Below are 18209 nucleotides of genomic sequence, written 5' to 3'. Positions count from 1 at the left end.
TCTTCCACTTGGGACATCTCGTGTACAAATCCCATGTCTAGACGCTTGCCAAGGTTTGCTCTTTGCTAGTTTTAGGCATGTATTTGGTTTCGCCGTCCACTTGTCGATGATGTCCATGTGGTTTTAATGGATTTCAGTTTTGCACCATTGGTGTTTGTAATCATTGCATTGCGCAACCTAATAACTGACTTGGGTATGTCATCATTGCATTTGTGGTCGTCTCGTATGTGAACACACTTATTTGTTGTGCGATGAGACACAACAACAAAGGGTCTTAACCTACTTAATGCCAATCGATGTGGAATTATTGTCTATTGGATTAACACAATCTTCATGTCATTGGGACCATTTTTTTTAAAAAATGAGAACAATTTGCAAGTTGCAGTTGTGTGTGGGGGTGGAGTACAAAGTCACCTTGAAGTGATTTTTTTTTCTTCATTTTTTGTTATCTCGTCGTAGAGTTGTCTTGCTTTTTTCAATTTGAAACAGTGAACAGGAATGTAGTCTCGATGCAATGTTTCTTAGTCATGTTGTTACTTTTTTATTGCTTGCTCAGTATTGCATTTGACATACTGCTACATATGTACAGTATGCACAGGTGGGTGAGGGGGGGGGTAAAATACTTGGCCATGCTATACGTCACTGATGCCAAACTCCACCAAATCCACAATTCCATAAAGCAGATTATCAATCAATCCCTTGCATTTCCCTGAAGCATTTCTGATGTAAGATTTCTGGCTCGAGCGTCCTTATAAGGGTCAGCCAAGTCCCCCGGGGCCGCATGGAAGTATAGCCGTTGGCTTGTTACTCAAGTCTGTGCACACACATGACACTTTACACGAATTCCACTTCAAATTAAATCAGGTCAGGTTTTTCCTCCCGGGCTTGGAAAACCCAGTAAGTCAGCAAAAATAATTGTGTGGAGCCACTTTTAAATAGTCCACCACCACCACCACCAGACTGGCCTGTTATTCCAGTTTAACTTTAAATTAGCTCCAAAATTGTTTTATGACTCATGCTCAAGGATAAAATGGGATCGGCACTGCCTTATTCCTAGAAGCCATGATATCCACTCTCACAAATCTGAAATAATATTCGTAAATTGAAGTTTGGGCTTCCCCTGTGGGCTTTGCTTTTTCTCACTTGTGTGCCTCTTTGGAGTCTTCCCACATTCTGTAAAACAATGCGTTTTAAGTTAATCGAACACTCGAAACTGTCCATAGATGAGGTGGAACGGTGATCGTATCCCACCTCTCACCCAAAGTTAGCTGGAATGAACTCCAGCTCATCCGTGACCCCAAATGAAGACATGTTATAAATAATAGACATCCATTTCTGTTGCTGGGACAAGAAATTACAACAGGGCTATAAAACCTATTTAAGGTAAGATGCGACCCACAAAATGTACAAGCCATCGCATGTCGACAAACACACTCCTTAAGCCGTGTTTAATTTTCCCAATTCCAGCTGCAGCATATTTTATAAGGCTTGTAAGACACCCCTGAACCTCTGATCCTAGAAACGCCCCTGGTAGAAACCATCTGTTTGTATCTTTGCCAGCGACAAAGGGTTCTGTACGTTGCCAATATGCAAATGTTTCAAAAGTGTCAAGTGTGCAAAAGTACCCTGCAGTGACAGCATCCCAATGATTTAACTCATTCCCCTTAATGCACGAATGCGTGCTCACTAAATGTGTCAGCCTGCAGGTCTGTGGGGGAGCAAAGGGCTCGAGATAAGCCAGCGTCTCTCTCACACACACACTAGCTCACACACACTCGCAAGAGAGTCATGTGTTATTTATCCTGGAGCTCCACGTGTGCTGCCTCTCGGGGTTGGTCCTTTTTCGACCCTGTGATTGGACACACCTCCAAGCTCCACCAGCTCATCCATGCGAAGGGCTGGGCCTGGGCTCACACCCACCCACCATTGGCCCCGAATCCCAAAATTTACATCTTTATCTCCGCGGGTTCGAGGAGCAGGTCGTGGGGTTATAAATAGAGCCTCCAGCCCGGCGGGGGAGAGAAAATGAGCATCGGTGTGCGGCGACCGCTCCATGATCTTTGTGAGAAGGATGCTGCAGCAAGCTCTCAGAGTGTCCGGCCGGAGCGCCTTCCCCCTCCTCAAGTGGGTGGAAAGGTGGGCTGAGGGCACAGCCGCCCGTCCGGACGGGACGACGGTGAGGACTCTGGATGTCATGCCCGGCCCATCGGTGCTTGGCTTCGCCTGGGACTTATTCGCCCGCCGGGGACTGTCCAAGCTGCACCAGTTGCAGGTATGAGGAGCACGTTCAAAAATGACTGTACAATATTTGAATGCATCATGCAAATTTACTACATTATTTGGGAGGTTTTTGCCTAGTTATTACAAATTAATGGTTGCAGAGGAAGATTGAGTTCTATTGAAAAAAAAAAAGCACTTTCTGTCTGTATCAATAATTCTGCCTATAAAAATAATTATGCTTGGTTTTGATTCAAGGAATGTGTAAATTGACAATATGCTGATATATTTTGTGATTTGCCAAATTTTAGAGTTGCATTTCATCATACTGAGAGGTGTGTTGAGCTGTTGTTAAATCACTTGAGTGGCAGCTCATGCAGTTTAACAACCACTCCTTGTTAGATTTACACTTTCTGGCAGTTTGAGACAAAAGGGAACTGTTAAGAGAACATTTCTTGGATTTGCATTCCACTATGCATGTGAGCTATTGCCAAGAAGCTGACATGCAATATGCGATATGGTTGCATATATTGATGTTTTAACATGTACCCAAAGAAATGACATTTTTAGGATCTAATGATTTTTTTTCTTGCAAAAATAAGCAAGCTCAATGCATTATTGATGCACATTTAAGTTTGCGTCTGACCATATTACATATTGCATGGGCCTATATCAATATTTTCTCGGTATATCGCATTGTATGTTCTAAAAGTTTTGATCACTGTGCCAGTTTTATAAGCTCAAAGCCTTTTTCACATCCCAGCTGGAAGGAGTGCAACGTTACGGCCCCATGTGGAAGGCGAGCTTCGGCCCCATCACGACGGTCCATGTGGCTCATCCGGCGCTCATTGAGCAGGTGCTGAGGCAAGAGGGCCAGCGCCCCATGCGCTCTGACCTTTCCTCCTGGAAGGACTACAGGAAGCTCAGAGGTCAGCACTACGGACTGCTGACATCGTAAGTCTTCTCTTTTAATGTCATACAGTTGCTTATGTGCCACCATTTTCCCACAGAGAACGAAAGTGACTGAGTACCTGCAATTCACTTTCATTTTGTCAGCGCACTTGTCAGATGTGCATCTCTCACATGCAAAAGTTTAATTGAGGCAACAATTAGTTCCACCTCAAACTGCACTGCATTATTGAGAGGAACCCAAAATAAAACGACATGCAACTCCAAACTGCTTAGGTGAGGTTGTTACACATTCCTGTACATAGAAGCTTATTTTAAATAAATTAATTGAATTAAATTACCTGTAATTGGCCAGAATGCAGTTTTTGGACTTTCCAAGTGATATCAAAGTGAGCAGCTCAAATGTTCAAACCTCCATCGCATGTCTTCTGTACAACCTCACTGCCCGTAAACGATAGAAAGGAGATGGCTACTTAATTATTTACTTCAACATGCTTAGTATCATGTCCATGTCTTTTTAAGCAAGCCACCGCTACATATTGATGATGATGTCGATTTCTCGATGTTCTGCTCAGGGAAGGCGAGGAGTGGCAGGAAGTGCGAAGCCTCCTTGCAAAGCACATGCTGCGACCCAAGGCGGTGGAAGCTTACGACCAAACCCTGAATGGCGTGGTCACTGACCTTATCGCCAAACTTCGTCTGCGCAGACACCCCGAAGGCCTCGTGACCGACATTGCCAGGGAGTTCTATTACTTCGGGCTCGAGGGTGAGCTCTTTTCAAGTCAAGTCAAGTCAAGTTTATTTGTATAGCCCTAAATCACAAGCAGTCTCAAAGGGCTTCACATAGACAATCAATTGACAATTATTCTCAAAGCATCCCCTGATCTTGGGCTCCCAAAAGGGCAAGGAAAAACTCAAAAACCCCTACCAGGGGAAAAATGAGAAACCTTGAGAAGGGACCACAGATGGAAGGATCCCCCTTTCAGGATCACCAGGTTGCAATGGATGCAAAGAGGGCACATAAAATACATAATATGGAAATCAAAACGTGGATGTCCAGGCCAAAGCGAAGAGCTGTCGGAGGTGCCTTCGATTGTCCTGGCAGTGTCCTCTAGGAGGGTATTCCGCTGCAGTTCCCTCATGCTGAATTGGTCCACGAGAATCTAGATAGCCGTCGTCAGCTTGGGTGTCACCTAACCACCTCCCCAGCCGGGGAGGGGTGGGGGGAGTGGGGTCGGGGAGAGGGAGCAAAAACAAACTCCAGCCGAATCGGCTACTACAGGTTAATTAAAGGCCATATCATAGAAATACGTCTTTAAACGTGTCTTAAAAGTTTCTACTGAGGTAGCAGTTCTAATATCCATTGGCAGGGCATTCCAGAGCTCTGGAGCCCGAATAGAAAATGCTCTAGCCCCTGCAGACATTTTCTTGGCCCTCTGTGTCACTAAAAGACTAGCTTTTGTGATGAAGCCAATAGTTTAAACATGTGTGTTAAAGTCTGATTTGACCCATTTTCTTCTTCACTGATGTCGCATCATTTTAGGGATGACCTAAATATTGTAGGTTCCAGATGGCAAATATTTCTTAAGAATCAGGTGCAATTCAACTTTGAACCACTAGATAGCATCATTTTAAAGCCTAAATCTAAAAGAATGAAACAGAAAATACTGTAGGCTACTATATTTCAACCACAGATTTAGATTGGTGGTGGATTACTGTATAATTTGTCAAATCTGCTTTTATAAATCCTAAAGACTCCCGAGGAAGTCTCTGAATACATTTGAACCAAGTGATGATCGATTAGAAGTGTTCCATCACGTTTGAGTGGCCATCAACTGCTGTCTGTTCAATTTAGATTGTATCAATGACATGTTGTTATTTTGTTTCTTATTTCTTGACAGGAATCTCTTCCGTGTTGTTCGAGTCCAGAATCGGCTGCCTTGAGCCAGTGGTTCCCAAAGAAACGGAGCTCTTCATCGAGTCCATCAACACTATGTTTGTACAGACACTTCTTACCATGGTCATGCCAAAATGGCTACATTCACTCTTCCCCCGACCCTGGAACACCTTCTGTCAGTGCTGGGACTTCATGTTTGAATTTGGTAGGTTCCTTTTAGGTCTTCAGATTACTTTTAAGATTATGAAACTGCACGAATCAAATCATGTAATTGAAAAGAATGAATTGGGATTTATGGTATGTTGCATGAAACTCCAAAAATGTGATTATTTTTCTTGTGTTCTTCTCATTGGCTTACACTAAGAGCTGGGATGTTATCCACCCTTGCTCTCACACATGTATGCCCATCTGAGGAGTCCAAACATGAAAACTGAACATGTTTAAATCCAAAGTAGATAAGCAAACCAGAGATTATAGAGCAAACACTACAAGATATGGCATAAAGGCTGGGTTATGATTTATGATGTCGTAGTATTAGCCTTAAATGTAGAATTGCACATTTCTGTTATGTTTACCCGTAAGCAATTAAATAAACAAAAAAAATGCACAATAGCTGTTTAGCAAACATTTTTTAAAAAATGCATCGCTGCATTAATGTAACTTGTAATGTGGTTGTGCTGCTGTACCTAATTAGGTGTCTTCGTATCGTGAACATGCTGTGCCTTTGTGCTGCTTTTTCAGCTAAAGGCCACATTGACCAGCGCTTGAGGGAATCAGAAAAAAAAAGCCAATGTGAAAAAGTGGAGGGCCACTACCTTGCCTACTTCCTGGCCCAGACTGATTTGCCCATGAAGACTGTTTACAGCAATATCACAGAGCTTCTGCTTGCAGGCGTCGACACCGTAAGACCAAACATCAAATTTGTCGTAGCTTTTGTCGTGTAATACCACCACTATCAGGTGTACGAGTAAATAAAATATCTTGTAATCGGCTATTGATATACAGGTGCATCTCCAAGTATTCATAAATACCGATACCATGGAACCGATACCATTCGTACTTTTGATACTTAAATCTAAACTAAAATCACAATCCCGAATTGTAATCCAAATTATTAGAATCATGATGACGTTTGTGTTATTTCCAGATATCCGGCACGATGTCTTGGTCGCTGTACGAGCTATCCCGTCACCCTGAGGTGCAAGCCTCATTACGCGATGAAGTTCTGACCGTCCTGGAAGGGAGGAAAGTGCCTCGGGCAGCAGATGTCGCACGCATGCCACTCATGAAGGCCGTTGTCAAAGAAGTGCTCAGGTGGGAGTCCTCCGTAAGACGCCGCGTTGGAATGCATGAGCTTATCGTGCTCACATCTGGTGACATTTTACAGGTTGTATCCGGTCATCCCTGCTAATGCTCGAGTCATCACTGAGAGGGACATCCAGGTTGGAGGTTACCTCATTCCTAAGAATGTGAGGAACGCTTACACCTCAGCAGTATCGCTGTCATCATCATTAAATAGTAACACCAAAATCACCCCTTCCAGACGCTGATTACGCTGTGCCACTTTGCAACATCACGCGATCCGGCCGTGTTTCCCAATCCAAATGAGTTCCTGCCGCACAGATGGTTAACAAAGGACCAGACTCATCATCCTTATTCCTCGTTGCCTTTCGGGGTGGGAAAACGCAGCTGCATAGGGCGACGCATTGCTGAACTGGAGCTCTACCTTGCTCTCTCCAGGGTGAGAACACTTCTGGAATGATGATATCAAATATAAGGCGCACAATTACAGCCTTAACATATTTTAATATTAAGACCTCTCTGACAGTGTCGGTCAAAAGTTTTCTGTAAGCTGTCCTTGTCTTAGTGTCTTTTCTGTGTTTCCGGTCTCCATAGATCCTGATAGAGTTCGACGTGCGGCCAGACCCGAAAGGGGTTTCTGTGAAGCCCATGACACGGACGTTGCTCGTTCCTGAAAATGTCATTAACCTGCAGTTTGTTGAACGATGACTCACTCTTCTGAGCGAGCCGAGTTACGTGAACGTGACCACAGCTCTCAAGAGCACAAAGCATGCGGGCCGGCAGGGACCTGTTCAGAATCATGTTAAAAAAGCTACATGGCCCACGGGAGGCCTCTGGAGCAGAGTGCAGCGGCCGAGGCGCTCCACGGAAGTTCAACTAGCGGTTGTGATAACGCATATTTGCACAAAGTCTGAGAGCTCACATGAATGTAGTTTCACAGATGATCCTCAGACAACGTTTCTATTTTTTTTTAATGACTACATATGAAGCCTCTGGAGCAGATTTTTGTGTCACATCACAAACGCCAAATTCAAGCACAATGTGTACAACGAAGCTGGTCAACTTTCAGGTTCTAAATTCAAAACAGTTTTCCATAGGCAATCAGGTCAATGAATTTTATTCTAATGTCCTTATCATAAAAGCTTTATCAATTGTACAGGCAGTTTTTTTAAGTAAAATTTTCATATTCTTAGCTCACATGCACAAATGTAGAAAAATAAGTTGGCTTCTGAAAAATACAATTCAAATGGAACACAAGTTTGTAAAGCGATAGTGACACCTATTGGTGTTTTGTATTTTTTTTAATTAGTGGTAATGCGTGTAGTATTATTTACGTTAGCATCTGCTTAGTAACATTAATTTTGTAGGTATTTGATATTTTATTATTGTGTTGCTCAGTTGAGCAGACAGGTGATTTTCAGTTTTATAGTTAGTTTCAGTTTTAAGGTTATCACTGTTCATCTGTGATGACAGTAAAAAAAAAAAAACGTGCAAAAATGAGAAAGTGGATGACTTGTTCAATGTCACATGTGTGACAATTGGACTCAGGTTGTGTTTGACTAGTCAGAACGTTTTGATCAAACTCCAAATTGGATGACAATTGGGGGCATTTCACTTTGGGACCTTCAAACTGTGCATGTTTTCCAAAGAGCATTGCTGAGAAGAATACAAAAAGGGGTTTAGTCATGGTAAAAACAATGATTGGACACTTACAATTTTGATGTGTTTATGAAAAACAATATTAGGCAGTTGTGATCAAATCTGCACCCAATGGCAGCTGTTAGAAAAATTTCTTTGCATAAACAAGCATGGTGCAAATACTAAGTGAAGGCAATCCTCACACTTTTTTTTTACATTTTGGAAACTTAGCAACATTGGTATCTGAATTGTGTATTTATTGTAATTTAACATGGAACTACATGACAATAAAATCACAGGTGCATAAGCACTGCTGTGTGTGTTCGTGACTGTTCATCTGTGCCAATTTGTTGTCCGAATGTCTATCATCGATCCCTACTGTTTCAGAATTGAAATGATTACACGTTCTTAGAACTGGCAAGCCAGTGGTTAAACTTTTGGCAAGTAGAAAAAAAATTCTCAGAAATGTGTTGTTCCATGTCAAAGTTCTTGTCTGGACTGTACTCATTAGGTTTGCTTTTGCAACAGACAATACATCCAAATGAAAGCGATCAATACAGATACAGCTCATGTACATATGTAGTCTCGACTAGATGGCAATTAAATAAATGACTACATACAATATTTGGGCCATTCCACCAAATCAATGTCATTTTTTTTTTCTCCAAAACTCTAAATCAGAAAATACACACATTGAACAACTTAAGATGTGTTAAAAAGGTTAAACTGTCTTGTCATACTGTTTGGTTGTTGAAATATTTGTTGTCTATAATAACAAAATCTATTTATTTAGTTGCACACTTCTCCAGTCCACAAGACGGCGCTATTGCGTCGTAAACATGTTAACTGACCTCACCGCTTCCTACCAAGAAGAAGAAAACATGACCACAACAACGAGCTTTATGCTAACTGTATTTTGTTCCGATCTAGTTATGTTGACACTGTTTTGATTCTGTATACTTAGCTATACAATATACACGCAGTCAAATACTTAATTTAGTACCGCAATAAACCAACGAAAGAACGGTGAGTTACGGGAACGTGCACCTCGCTAACGTTAGCTTGCTAATAAACAGGCTAACTTTAGCTCACATTGGAATGTTGATTTGGCTCAGCAAATAGTGGATAGGAGAATAAAGCCAATCTAATTGCATCAAATTAAGCAAGTAAGACTCATATTACTATTCTTTTACGTTGATCGTCCGAGCTGACGTTAGTGTGCTTTGTTCGGTGGTTCGGCCTTGTGGCTAACGCTCACATGTAAACAAAAATACTTGCTGCAAAGGAAGTAGCATCACCTGCAGTAGATTGTCTAAAAGCCGCATCTAACTGGTTTTGTGAGCTTCTGAAGTGATTATACATGTAATCTTTTCGCCTAATTGTTGGGATTATTTTCCACGCTGACAATTGATAGGTTTTGGGGGAAATAATTGCAGGTAAAGTGCTTTTACAATTGTTTTTCTGTGAGGGGACCTAATGTAAGTGTTATTGAAAGGTCTGGATGTTTAGATTTTTTAAATACTCAATTTGCACTCGTACTTTAATGTATACAAAACCTATTTAGTCATGTCCAGCCGTTAAAAGTTTAAAAGCTGAACATGTCATCTTCTTTGTCTTTTATTCTGTTTGAGCAGATGCAAGCGGTTGAGCCTGGTGCGTCGATGGCAGTAGCAGGTTCACACAGCCGCTCAGAAGACGAAGAATCTCCCGTAATAAAAGATGTGAAGAGGACGGCGACGCAAGCGTTTGGCAGCGGTGTTCCTAAACGCAGAAGTTCATCGAGGTTCCATTCAATCAGTTGTCTAATTCAAGCTTGCTCCTCATATTCTGTTGGGGATAAATAACCATGTCCATATGTTACTCATCCACAGATCAATAAAGAGGAAGAAGTTTGACGATGAACTAGTGGAAAGCAGCCTTGTCAAATCATCAAGTCGCGTTAAAGGTCCACCTCTCATGGAGCCTTTACGCTGCTCAGGTAGTGAGCCTTCTTCCAGCGAGAAAAAGAAGGTAACGGAAAAACATTTTATTGCCGTGGGAAAAGAAATGTTTAACTTTCATTTTGATTAAAAAGAAATTGAAATTGCTCATGCTCTCTTGTCAGGTGGCAAAATCAGGATCGTCTTTAACGGCGCCTCTCACAATGCTGATGCACCCTACGCCGATAAGCAAAAGAATGAAGAAAAGTAAACAGCCGCTACACATCACAAAAGACTTAGGTCGCTGGAAGCCTACAGATGACCTCCTGCTCATTAATGCAGTGCTACAGGTGAGATTGAAACTTTGATGTATGTACGTACAATTTTTATTGATAAAATAAATAGAATTTGATTGTGCAGATGTAATGATGTGATCATGTGTTCATATCCCACAGACAACGGACCTCACATCTGTTCATTTGGGCGTCAAGTTCAGCTGTCGTTTCACTTTACGGGAAATCAAGGAGCGGTGGTACTCGCTGCTCTACGATCCCGTCATCTCAAAGTAAGACGTTTATCATGTTCTCCTCTCGCTGTGTTGACACTTTGACCCTTGACTTTCCTCCCTGTGTTTGTGGCTACTCAGACTCGCGTGGCAGGCGATGCGGCAGCTTCATCCAGAAGCCGTAGCGGCGATACAAAGCAAAGCTCTCTTCAGCCAAGCTGAGGAAGTTCTACTGGCCAAGATTGGTTCGGTCGGTACACGGGATTCTTTTATGATTGTCTTGCCATTGGGACATTTGATTAGAATCACTGAGTGTCTTTGATTGTCACCACACAGACGAGTCAGCCCAAGTTAGACACGTTCCAGGATCTTCTGAGTAAACACCCGAGTGTTTTTCACCAGTCGCGAACCCCCAAAAGTCTGCTGGTCCACTGGCAGCTTCTGAAGCAGTACTACCTGCTGGACGACCAAAGCGGTGAGTCGATTCAGACGTTCACAGCAAGTATTGTTTCTTTAGTGTGCTCCCGGTAAACGGATAAACTTCATAGATTTTACTTTTCTTGAATGATTATAGCTGGAGTTGCATTCACTGCTTTTATCAGATCGAGTTATCGAGATGTGGTTAGTAAGTACCTTCCTTGTGTTGCAGTCCAGCCACTTCCAAAGGGTGACCAAGTACTGAACTTCTCCGATGCTGAGCAGATTGTTGATGAGATCAAGTTAAAGTAAGGCATGCTTTTGTTTTCATTGGGGTGTTCAATCTTTTTTTTTTTTTTTTTTTTAAGTCCATCACTTTACAATTCTGATCAATTTGTCATCTTTTTGGCACATGCAGGGAGACTAGAGATGAAATATTGGAACATGGTAAGAAATTTTGCATCATTCATTGTCCAGATTGAAAACATTACAAATTCGCTCTCTCTTTCCAGAGCTGATGATAACCGATCGTCACCAAAAAAGGGAGATCAGGCAATTGGAGCAAGAGTTGCCCCGCTGGCAGGTCCTTGTGGATAGCATCACAGGTAGACATGGCATCTTCTTGTTTTAAACGGGGATGGTTCCGAGGTCCCAGGTCTGCTCAGTAATTCTCAAGACATGAAATGTGATCAAATAAATACAATAAGGACGATGCTTTTTTTTATTTATGTATTTATTCATTTTACTGAGTGAAACTGCAACTGTGTGTAACAGGGGTGAGCATGCCTGACTTTGACAACCAGACGCTGGCAGCTCTCAGAGGAAGAATGGTACGCTACCTCATGAGATCACGAGAGGTAGGTCGGACACGGTTCCACTGGTTTACCTTTAAGAGCAGATCAAGTTGTAAGCAATTTATCCTCACTCAGATTACACTGGGCCGCGCAACCAAAGACAAACAGATCGATGTGGATCTGTCACTAGAGGGGCCCGCCTGGAAGATATCAAGGAAACAAGGTGATTAAGTTGGAAGGAGGAAGTTCAAAACGCAAAGAGTAAGGTTATAACGACATTTGATGTTCCTAGGAATTATTAAACTGAAGAATAACGGGGATTTCTTCATCGCCAATGAGGGCAGACGACCCATCTACATCGACGGAAGACCGGTCCTGTCGGGCAACAAGTGGAAACTAAACAACAACTCAGTGGTGGAGGTACGTGGGATAGTTGTACAGTTCATGATTTTGAAATAGGTCAATATAGTCACAAAATGGTGGTGCTGCATCTCTTTCTACAGATCGCAGGACTTCGCTTTGTGTTTTTAATAAACCTGGAACTCATTTCTCTCATCAAAGCCGAAGCAGCCAAGATGACACAACAGTGAACGCTCCACTCCGTTCTGTACATAGAAGTTCTTCGGACTTGCATTTCACAAGCTGGTCTATGGACAGTTTCTGTGGTGTGCTGTAGACATTGTGGAGTACTTTTTCCACTTTCCAGATTATTTTATTTAAATGTGTGGTGAAACTTTTCCACATCAATAAACAGCTGTACACACACAGATGTCATTCTCTGTACAGACTTTGACACACATTGTTTTTTATTAACTCAGCAACTGACATACAAAAACAAAACATCTAAATTCCTGCATTCAGCATATTTCCTTGATATAGTTATCATATTGTCATCTTTTTTTTTATACATTGTCATCTAAAAATGAAAATAGAAATGCATTATGTCATTTGCAGACAGAATCTAAGAATAATACCCACTGAATCGTAATATCTGTTTTTATTGCAAAAATGCTACTGTTTTGGGAAGTTTATGCAAAGACCAGAATGACAAGTTCTCCAAAGTATTAAAAGCGTGTTTATGGGAATAGTTTGAGATTGTGTCATGATGGCGTCAATACTATTTGAGTGTACCAATAGTATTAAGAGGGGTTACCAATAGTTTTGTTATCTCTCTTAACCACATTTGCAGTGGAGCACAAAGTGCAATGATAAACAGATTTTTATCATTTAATACATCATTGAATACATACCTAATTCGGTGCTTAGTGATAGATCTTTCCAAACTGAAAATGTTCTAATGAACTTGTATGTTTGGGAACAGTTTGATGGAATCATTATTCAAGTGCGCATTTTTTGGGGTTAAGTTTGGTGTGCTCCCTCTAGTGGTATGCCAAATTATTACTTAATAAATCCCTCAGTTATAGTTTACTTTTAATCAACGCATTTGCATTTAATTTTTAGGATCTGCTCGTTAACATCATTTTGGTTCAATTTTACATTCATTACATTAAATACGTTTATATGCATTGCATTTTACTAGAATTTGTCCAGAATCTATCTGGTAATAGTAATTAACAGTCAACTGTCAAATAACCTTCCTGCTGAATGCTTGATAAACACTACATGTTAAAATGTGCACGAGATCAAAAAATCTGTTTTAGGTCATTTCCATAAAAACATTTTGCTACGTTTTTTATGTTAGCTTGAACGTGTGGTTGCCACTTTATCTACTGCAAGCCTGCTGCTGGGTTCACATCACATGTGTTGCACGGTATGTTTCCGTGGCAGGAGCGCAGCAGTAACACACAAGCGGGCGTCAGACAGCGCATATGTGAGTTTTTTTATTCTTGATTTAACACAATTTGTCGCGTGAAACATCCTATCTAATAGGGTATCAGGATCTCTTTGTGGACAAATATTCACGGTTAGATGCTTTCGTGCGCCCTGATCATCAGTGCCAAAGCTTGCTAACTGTTAGCAAAGTTAGCCGTGGGGAGATCTTGCGCAACTTGTTCCATACGAACAACCAATTTGACAATCAATCTGTTCACATATTATCAACATTAGTTGACTCAAACATGACGTGACGTTCAAGTGACAATATTAATTCAGAAATGCTAGCGTTTGCCTACTTCTGGATTTGTGTGAATAAACCACAGGAACGTGGGTAAATGACATTTAAGTCAGGTTAACTGGAGGCTATTGTTGCATTTTATTCATTGCATTTAACTTTCTGTTTTGTGCCCCAATCGCGTTTCATTGTCATATTAAGTTCTAGCCATCCGTGTGTCTTTTTTTTATTTATTTTTTATTTTATTTTAACACGAGTTTTATACCATTTAAGACCAATTGGCACGAGCAGATATTGCAGATGAGTCACCAACTTACAGGAATTTACCGATGCAAAATAAAACCGACGCGCACACCCTTAAAATAGTGGACTTTGAGATGATATTTTATGAGCTTTTTTATCAGTTAAAGCTGCTGGGAAAGTCTATAAATTTGGTATTAATCTCAAAAGCTACTGAAAAAATTGATAAGAAAGTGATTACAATTGCAATGCAATATGTGCATTATTAGTAGTATAGATAAATACCTGCATGATCAGTTTGTTTACACCACATTACTGTTAGTATAGCTCCTTTTTAAAGGTCTCTGCTGATTGGTTGTTTCAGTAGGAGGTTTAGCGTTTAAGTGCACTTTGGCTTTTTAACAAGAATGAAGTACACTATACAAGCCTTAGAGTGAGAGCACATTTAAACGGGATTAGAATCATGAAATCAATGTCCGCACATGTTTGTTTACATGTTGATGATGAACTTTATTAATCCCGAGTGACCGCTGTGAGACACGAAAGATAATATGAAGTCACGTCTTTTAAAAATAGAACCGCAGCAGTTTAATGACAGACATTGCTCATCTAGATATCATCTTTTTTCCTTTTTTTTCTATCGAGTAAAAGCTATAAAGGCAGCTTTACGCATGATTTAACTGATCGCAGAATTTTTCATATCACAGTTTGACAGAATATCAATGTGATCTTCCCACAGACCATCAATGCAATGCTGCTGCTTAGACGCTGTCAAGCTCTTACACGATTTGGCTCACTCACATCTCACAGGTACGTGCATCCCTTCTTTTCTATTTAATTAGTGGCTTAATGAGATTCCCTTCATTTTCATAGACCCCAAGCGCCTGCTGCTGCAGCGTGGTGTGCGCTTCGTTTCGTGGGCACCAGCAGCCATAACAAAGACCAGAGATGGGAGCGAGGTGGACATGGTCCAAGCTGGAGACAAGCCTTAGTGGGTGTCCTAGCTGGGACAGGAGCTGTTCTGGCGTATGGCTTCCACCATCACAAGGTCTGCTGGATGCGCTTTTTTGCTCTACCCACAGTTAATGTGAAATAATTAGATATTATCACAAATAGGGATCCAATCATTAAAGGTGATCTGTGGAAAATGCACTTCTTGTATCAATGCCGCACTGTTAGTCCTTTTTGTTAGCATGAATTCCAAGTAAGTTGAGTTTAGTGTTGTCTGCTGCCACACCCGCACCAAACAATGCAGCAGAGACCCGACTCAGCACATTTGTTAGTTTTAACTCCCACTTTCACTTCCCGCTTTGGCTTGCATTGCAGTTTGGATAGTGTGGATGACTCCCTAACTGATGAGAGATGATTCAGTACAGATGACGTCATCATGTTATTTTAAAGTAAACTTTAGCTGGCTTTAAAGCCTGTGCTTTCTGACTGATAGCATTTTTTTATAATTGTGTTATCTGTGCCGTGCAGGCGGACCACACCGATGTTGTTAGCGTTCAGATCAAAGAGCAGACCTCCGACCTTCCCATCTTCAGTCAAGAAGAGGTCACCAAGCACCGCACGCTGAAAGATGGCGTCTGGGTTACCTTCAAAGGCAACGTCTATGACATCACCGAGTTTGTCACCATGCACCCTGGCGGGGATAAAATCCTGCTGGCGGCGGGCGGAGCCCTCGAACCCTTTTGGGCTCTTTATGCCGTGCACAACCAGGAGCACGTGTTGGAAATCCTCTCGGAATATAAGGTGTGAGGATACACATGCCGGCATGGAGATGAGTTTCGGTTTCATTTTTGTTTGCCTCTTCAAGGTTGGTGAGTTACAAGCGGAGGATCAGAAGAAGCAGCAGAGCGCGGTGTCCAAGGATCCGTACTCGTCTGACCCCGAGCGACATCCCGTGCTACACGTCAACAGCCTGAAGCCCTTCAACGCCGAGCCTCCTCCCGAACTCCTCTCAGATAGCTACATCACGCCCTCTGCCATCTTCTTTAAGAGGAACCACCTGCCTGTCCCGCAGGTGGACCCGGCGTCATATGAACTGCAAGTGGAGGGGCTTCCCGGAGGGGTTCTCAAGTTGTCTTTGGAGGACTTGAAAAAGCGCTTCCCCAAGCACACTGTCACGGCCACGCTGCAGTGCGCAGGAAACCGGCGCTCCGAGATGAACAAGGTCAAGCAGGTGAAGGGATTGAACTGGGGCATCTCGGCCATCAGCAACGCCACGTGGGCCGGCGCCCGCCTTTGCGACGTCCTGTTGGCGGCCGGATACGGTCCTGACGCGGCGCGGTGGGCTCGCCACGTGCAGTTCGAGGGGCTGGACAAAGACGTGACGGGGACGACGTACGGCGCGTCCATCCCCGTAAACAAGGCGACGAGCGAAGAAGGCGACGTGCTGTTGGCGTACGAGATGAACGGCGAGCCTCTTCCGGCCGACCACGGCTACCCGGTACGAGTGGTGGTGCCCGGAACGGTGGGCGCCCGCAACGTCAAGTGGCTGTCCAAGATCACGGTGAGCGCCGAGGAGAGCGGCAGCCACTGGCAACAGAACGACTACAAGGGCTTCTCGCCCACTACCGACTGGGACACCGTCGACTTCAAATCGGCGCCGGCCATCCAAGAGCTGCCCATCCAGTCGGCCATCACCGTGCCAGCCGACGGCGCCGTGGTGCCCCGCGCCGGGGAAGAGGTGACGGTCAAGGGCTACACGTGGAGCGGCGGAGGACGAGAAGTGGTCCGTGTGGACGTGTCCCTGGACGGGGGCAAGACGTGGCAGGTGGCCCGGCTGAGGAGCGGCGACGAGGGGAAAACTTCGGAGCCTCCGCCGTTGGGGAGAGCCTGGGCCTGGAAGCTGTGGGAGCTCACGGCTCCTCTTCCCCCGGACGCCCACCAGCTAGACATCGTCTGCAAGGCCGTGGACAACAGCTACAACATGCAGCCCGACACGGTCGCTCCCATCTGGAACCTGAGAGGGGTGCTGAGTAACGCCTGGCACAGGGTGAAGGTCAACATCAGTGAAGACGAAGAATAGATTTAATTGGATTGTTGCTTGATAAGCACCTCAAACAAGGCTCTTTCAGTGTATGACTGTCTGTGTCAAATTGATACAGATTTGTTGTCTGGAATCTGCAAGATTGGATGGATGGATTGGTCGTTGTGCAAGTTAAATTGGTGCTTAACTGTTTGTCGCAAATAAATGCGCTGCTTGAATTTAAAACTGCTAACTAAGAAAGGGAAATGTAATTTAAAAATTTTCATGAATGTCTGCCATGCCTTGCCAACATTTCACCGCTGGTCTGGATTGCTGAATTGATTATGTGCATCGATAGGAGGGGAAAATGGCGCTGAGGTCAATGAAGAAACGTACGTCCACTATTGTTCTTCAAAACACATGGGAAATATTCAAATTTGCACTTTTAATTCTTTCAAAGAATCTGGGATCATCGAAATGTGTCATAAGAATGATCAGTGAAAGGTACAGATTGTGGAATAGCAGTTAATACTGGGAGGCTTCCACTAATATTTTTTATGGCAATTGCTCAATATGAATGACAAATAAAGAGCTTTTAATTTTGAACTCGAGTCGCTCCTTATTTATTTGCAATGACTGGGAACATTTATTTTATTTTTTTTTACTTAATTTTTTTCTCTGCAGCTACTGTACATGCGCCAAACAGTTGAGCGAGCACTCGCATGCTGGTGAGACATTCTTTGGCTTTTGCAAGCTCAGGAAGCTTTTTTGTTGTTGCTAAAGCTGCCTTCCACTTTGCTGGCTGGCGATATCACAAACAAAACAAAAAAAGCAGGCAAGGTGCTCACCTAAGAGCTTTTATGTAACAGCGTGTGGATGTGGCTTCCGTGCGTGAATGATGTAAAATCTAAACAAGCATAACTTCTGAGAATCCTAGCCACATCCTGTTTGGGTATTTTGGTGATTTAGCCTTCAGGCTTTGTGTAATATCCCGTTATTTTGTTGACACGCGCACAGGATTGTGTAACCTCTAGCACATGGCCATATGTTCTTCCTGGTGTTCGTCAAGCCCAGTCACATCCCAAAAAACAATCTATAACAATTATTTTAGTGTGTTTGTCCTATTTTGACTGATTCGTCAACATGTCCCCTCGGATCTCTCCGTGACTCATGGTCGCCCGAACATTGGGGTACGCAGAGTAGCTCCATCAAAATGTCAAGATGAGTGCAGGATTTGGATTTTGGGGTAGAAACCAGAACTGATGACTCATTCATGAATGGACTGTGTGTGTCTATGTGTGCTGCGCAGAATTGCTAACCACTAAAACA

General features: G+C 42.9%; 3 protein-coding genes across 3 annotated transcripts; all 3 read left to right on the top strand.

The window, feature by feature from the left end:
* The first annotated feature begins 680 nt into the window (after positions 1-680).
* Positions 681-8292, top strand: cyp27b1 (cytochrome P450, family 27, subfamily B, polypeptide 1). The gene is made up of 9 exons (XM_085924876.1): positions 681-2272; positions 2981-3171; positions 3702-3892; positions 5028-5228; positions 5765-5925; positions 6171-6337; positions 6411-6492; positions 6567-6764; positions 6920-8292. The coding sequence occupies exons 1-9, from the start codon at positions 2054-2056 to the stop codon at positions 7031-7033; spliced, it is 1524 nt and encodes a 507-aa protein (XP_085781002.1). The 5' UTR covers positions 681-2053; the 3' UTR covers positions 7034-8292.
* Positions 8293-8792: 500 nt separating this feature from the next.
* On the top strand, positions 8793-12370 carry mcrs1 (microspherule protein 1). Its single transcript, XM_085924059.1, has 14 exons — positions 8793-8989; positions 9598-9746; positions 9835-9973; positions 10068-10232; positions 10338-10447; positions 10529-10637; positions 10724-10862; positions 11037-11112; positions 11223-11251; positions 11317-11409; positions 11579-11661; positions 11734-11821; positions 11891-12018; positions 12102-12370. Exons 2-14 carry the CDS (start codon positions 9598-9600, stop codon positions 12186-12188), a joined length of 1395 nt encoding a protein of 464 aa, XP_085780185.1. The 5' UTR covers positions 8793-8989; the 3' UTR covers positions 12189-12370.
* Positions 12371-13324: 954 nt separating this feature from the next.
* On the top strand, positions 13325-17467 carry suox (sulfite oxidase). Its single transcript, XM_085925140.1, has 5 exons — positions 13325-13429; positions 14649-14719; positions 14783-14957; positions 15389-15661; positions 15726-17467. Exons 1-5 carry the CDS (start codon positions 13358-13360, stop codon positions 16938-16940), a joined length of 1806 nt encoding a protein of 601 aa, XP_085781266.1. The 5' UTR covers positions 13325-13357; the 3' UTR covers positions 16941-17467.
* Positions 17468-18209: the final 742 nt, after the last annotated feature.

This window comes from Syngnathus leptorhynchus, chromosome 11, assembly GCF_054491065.1.
Source record: "Syngnathus leptorhynchus isolate UIUO chromosome 11, UIUO_Slep, whole genome shotgun sequence".
In the NCBI taxonomy this organism is placed as follows: Eukaryota; Metazoa; Chordata; class Actinopteri; order Syngnathiformes; family Syngnathidae; genus Syngnathus; species Syngnathus leptorhynchus.
This window is presented reverse-complemented; position numbering and strand designations above follow the sequence as displayed.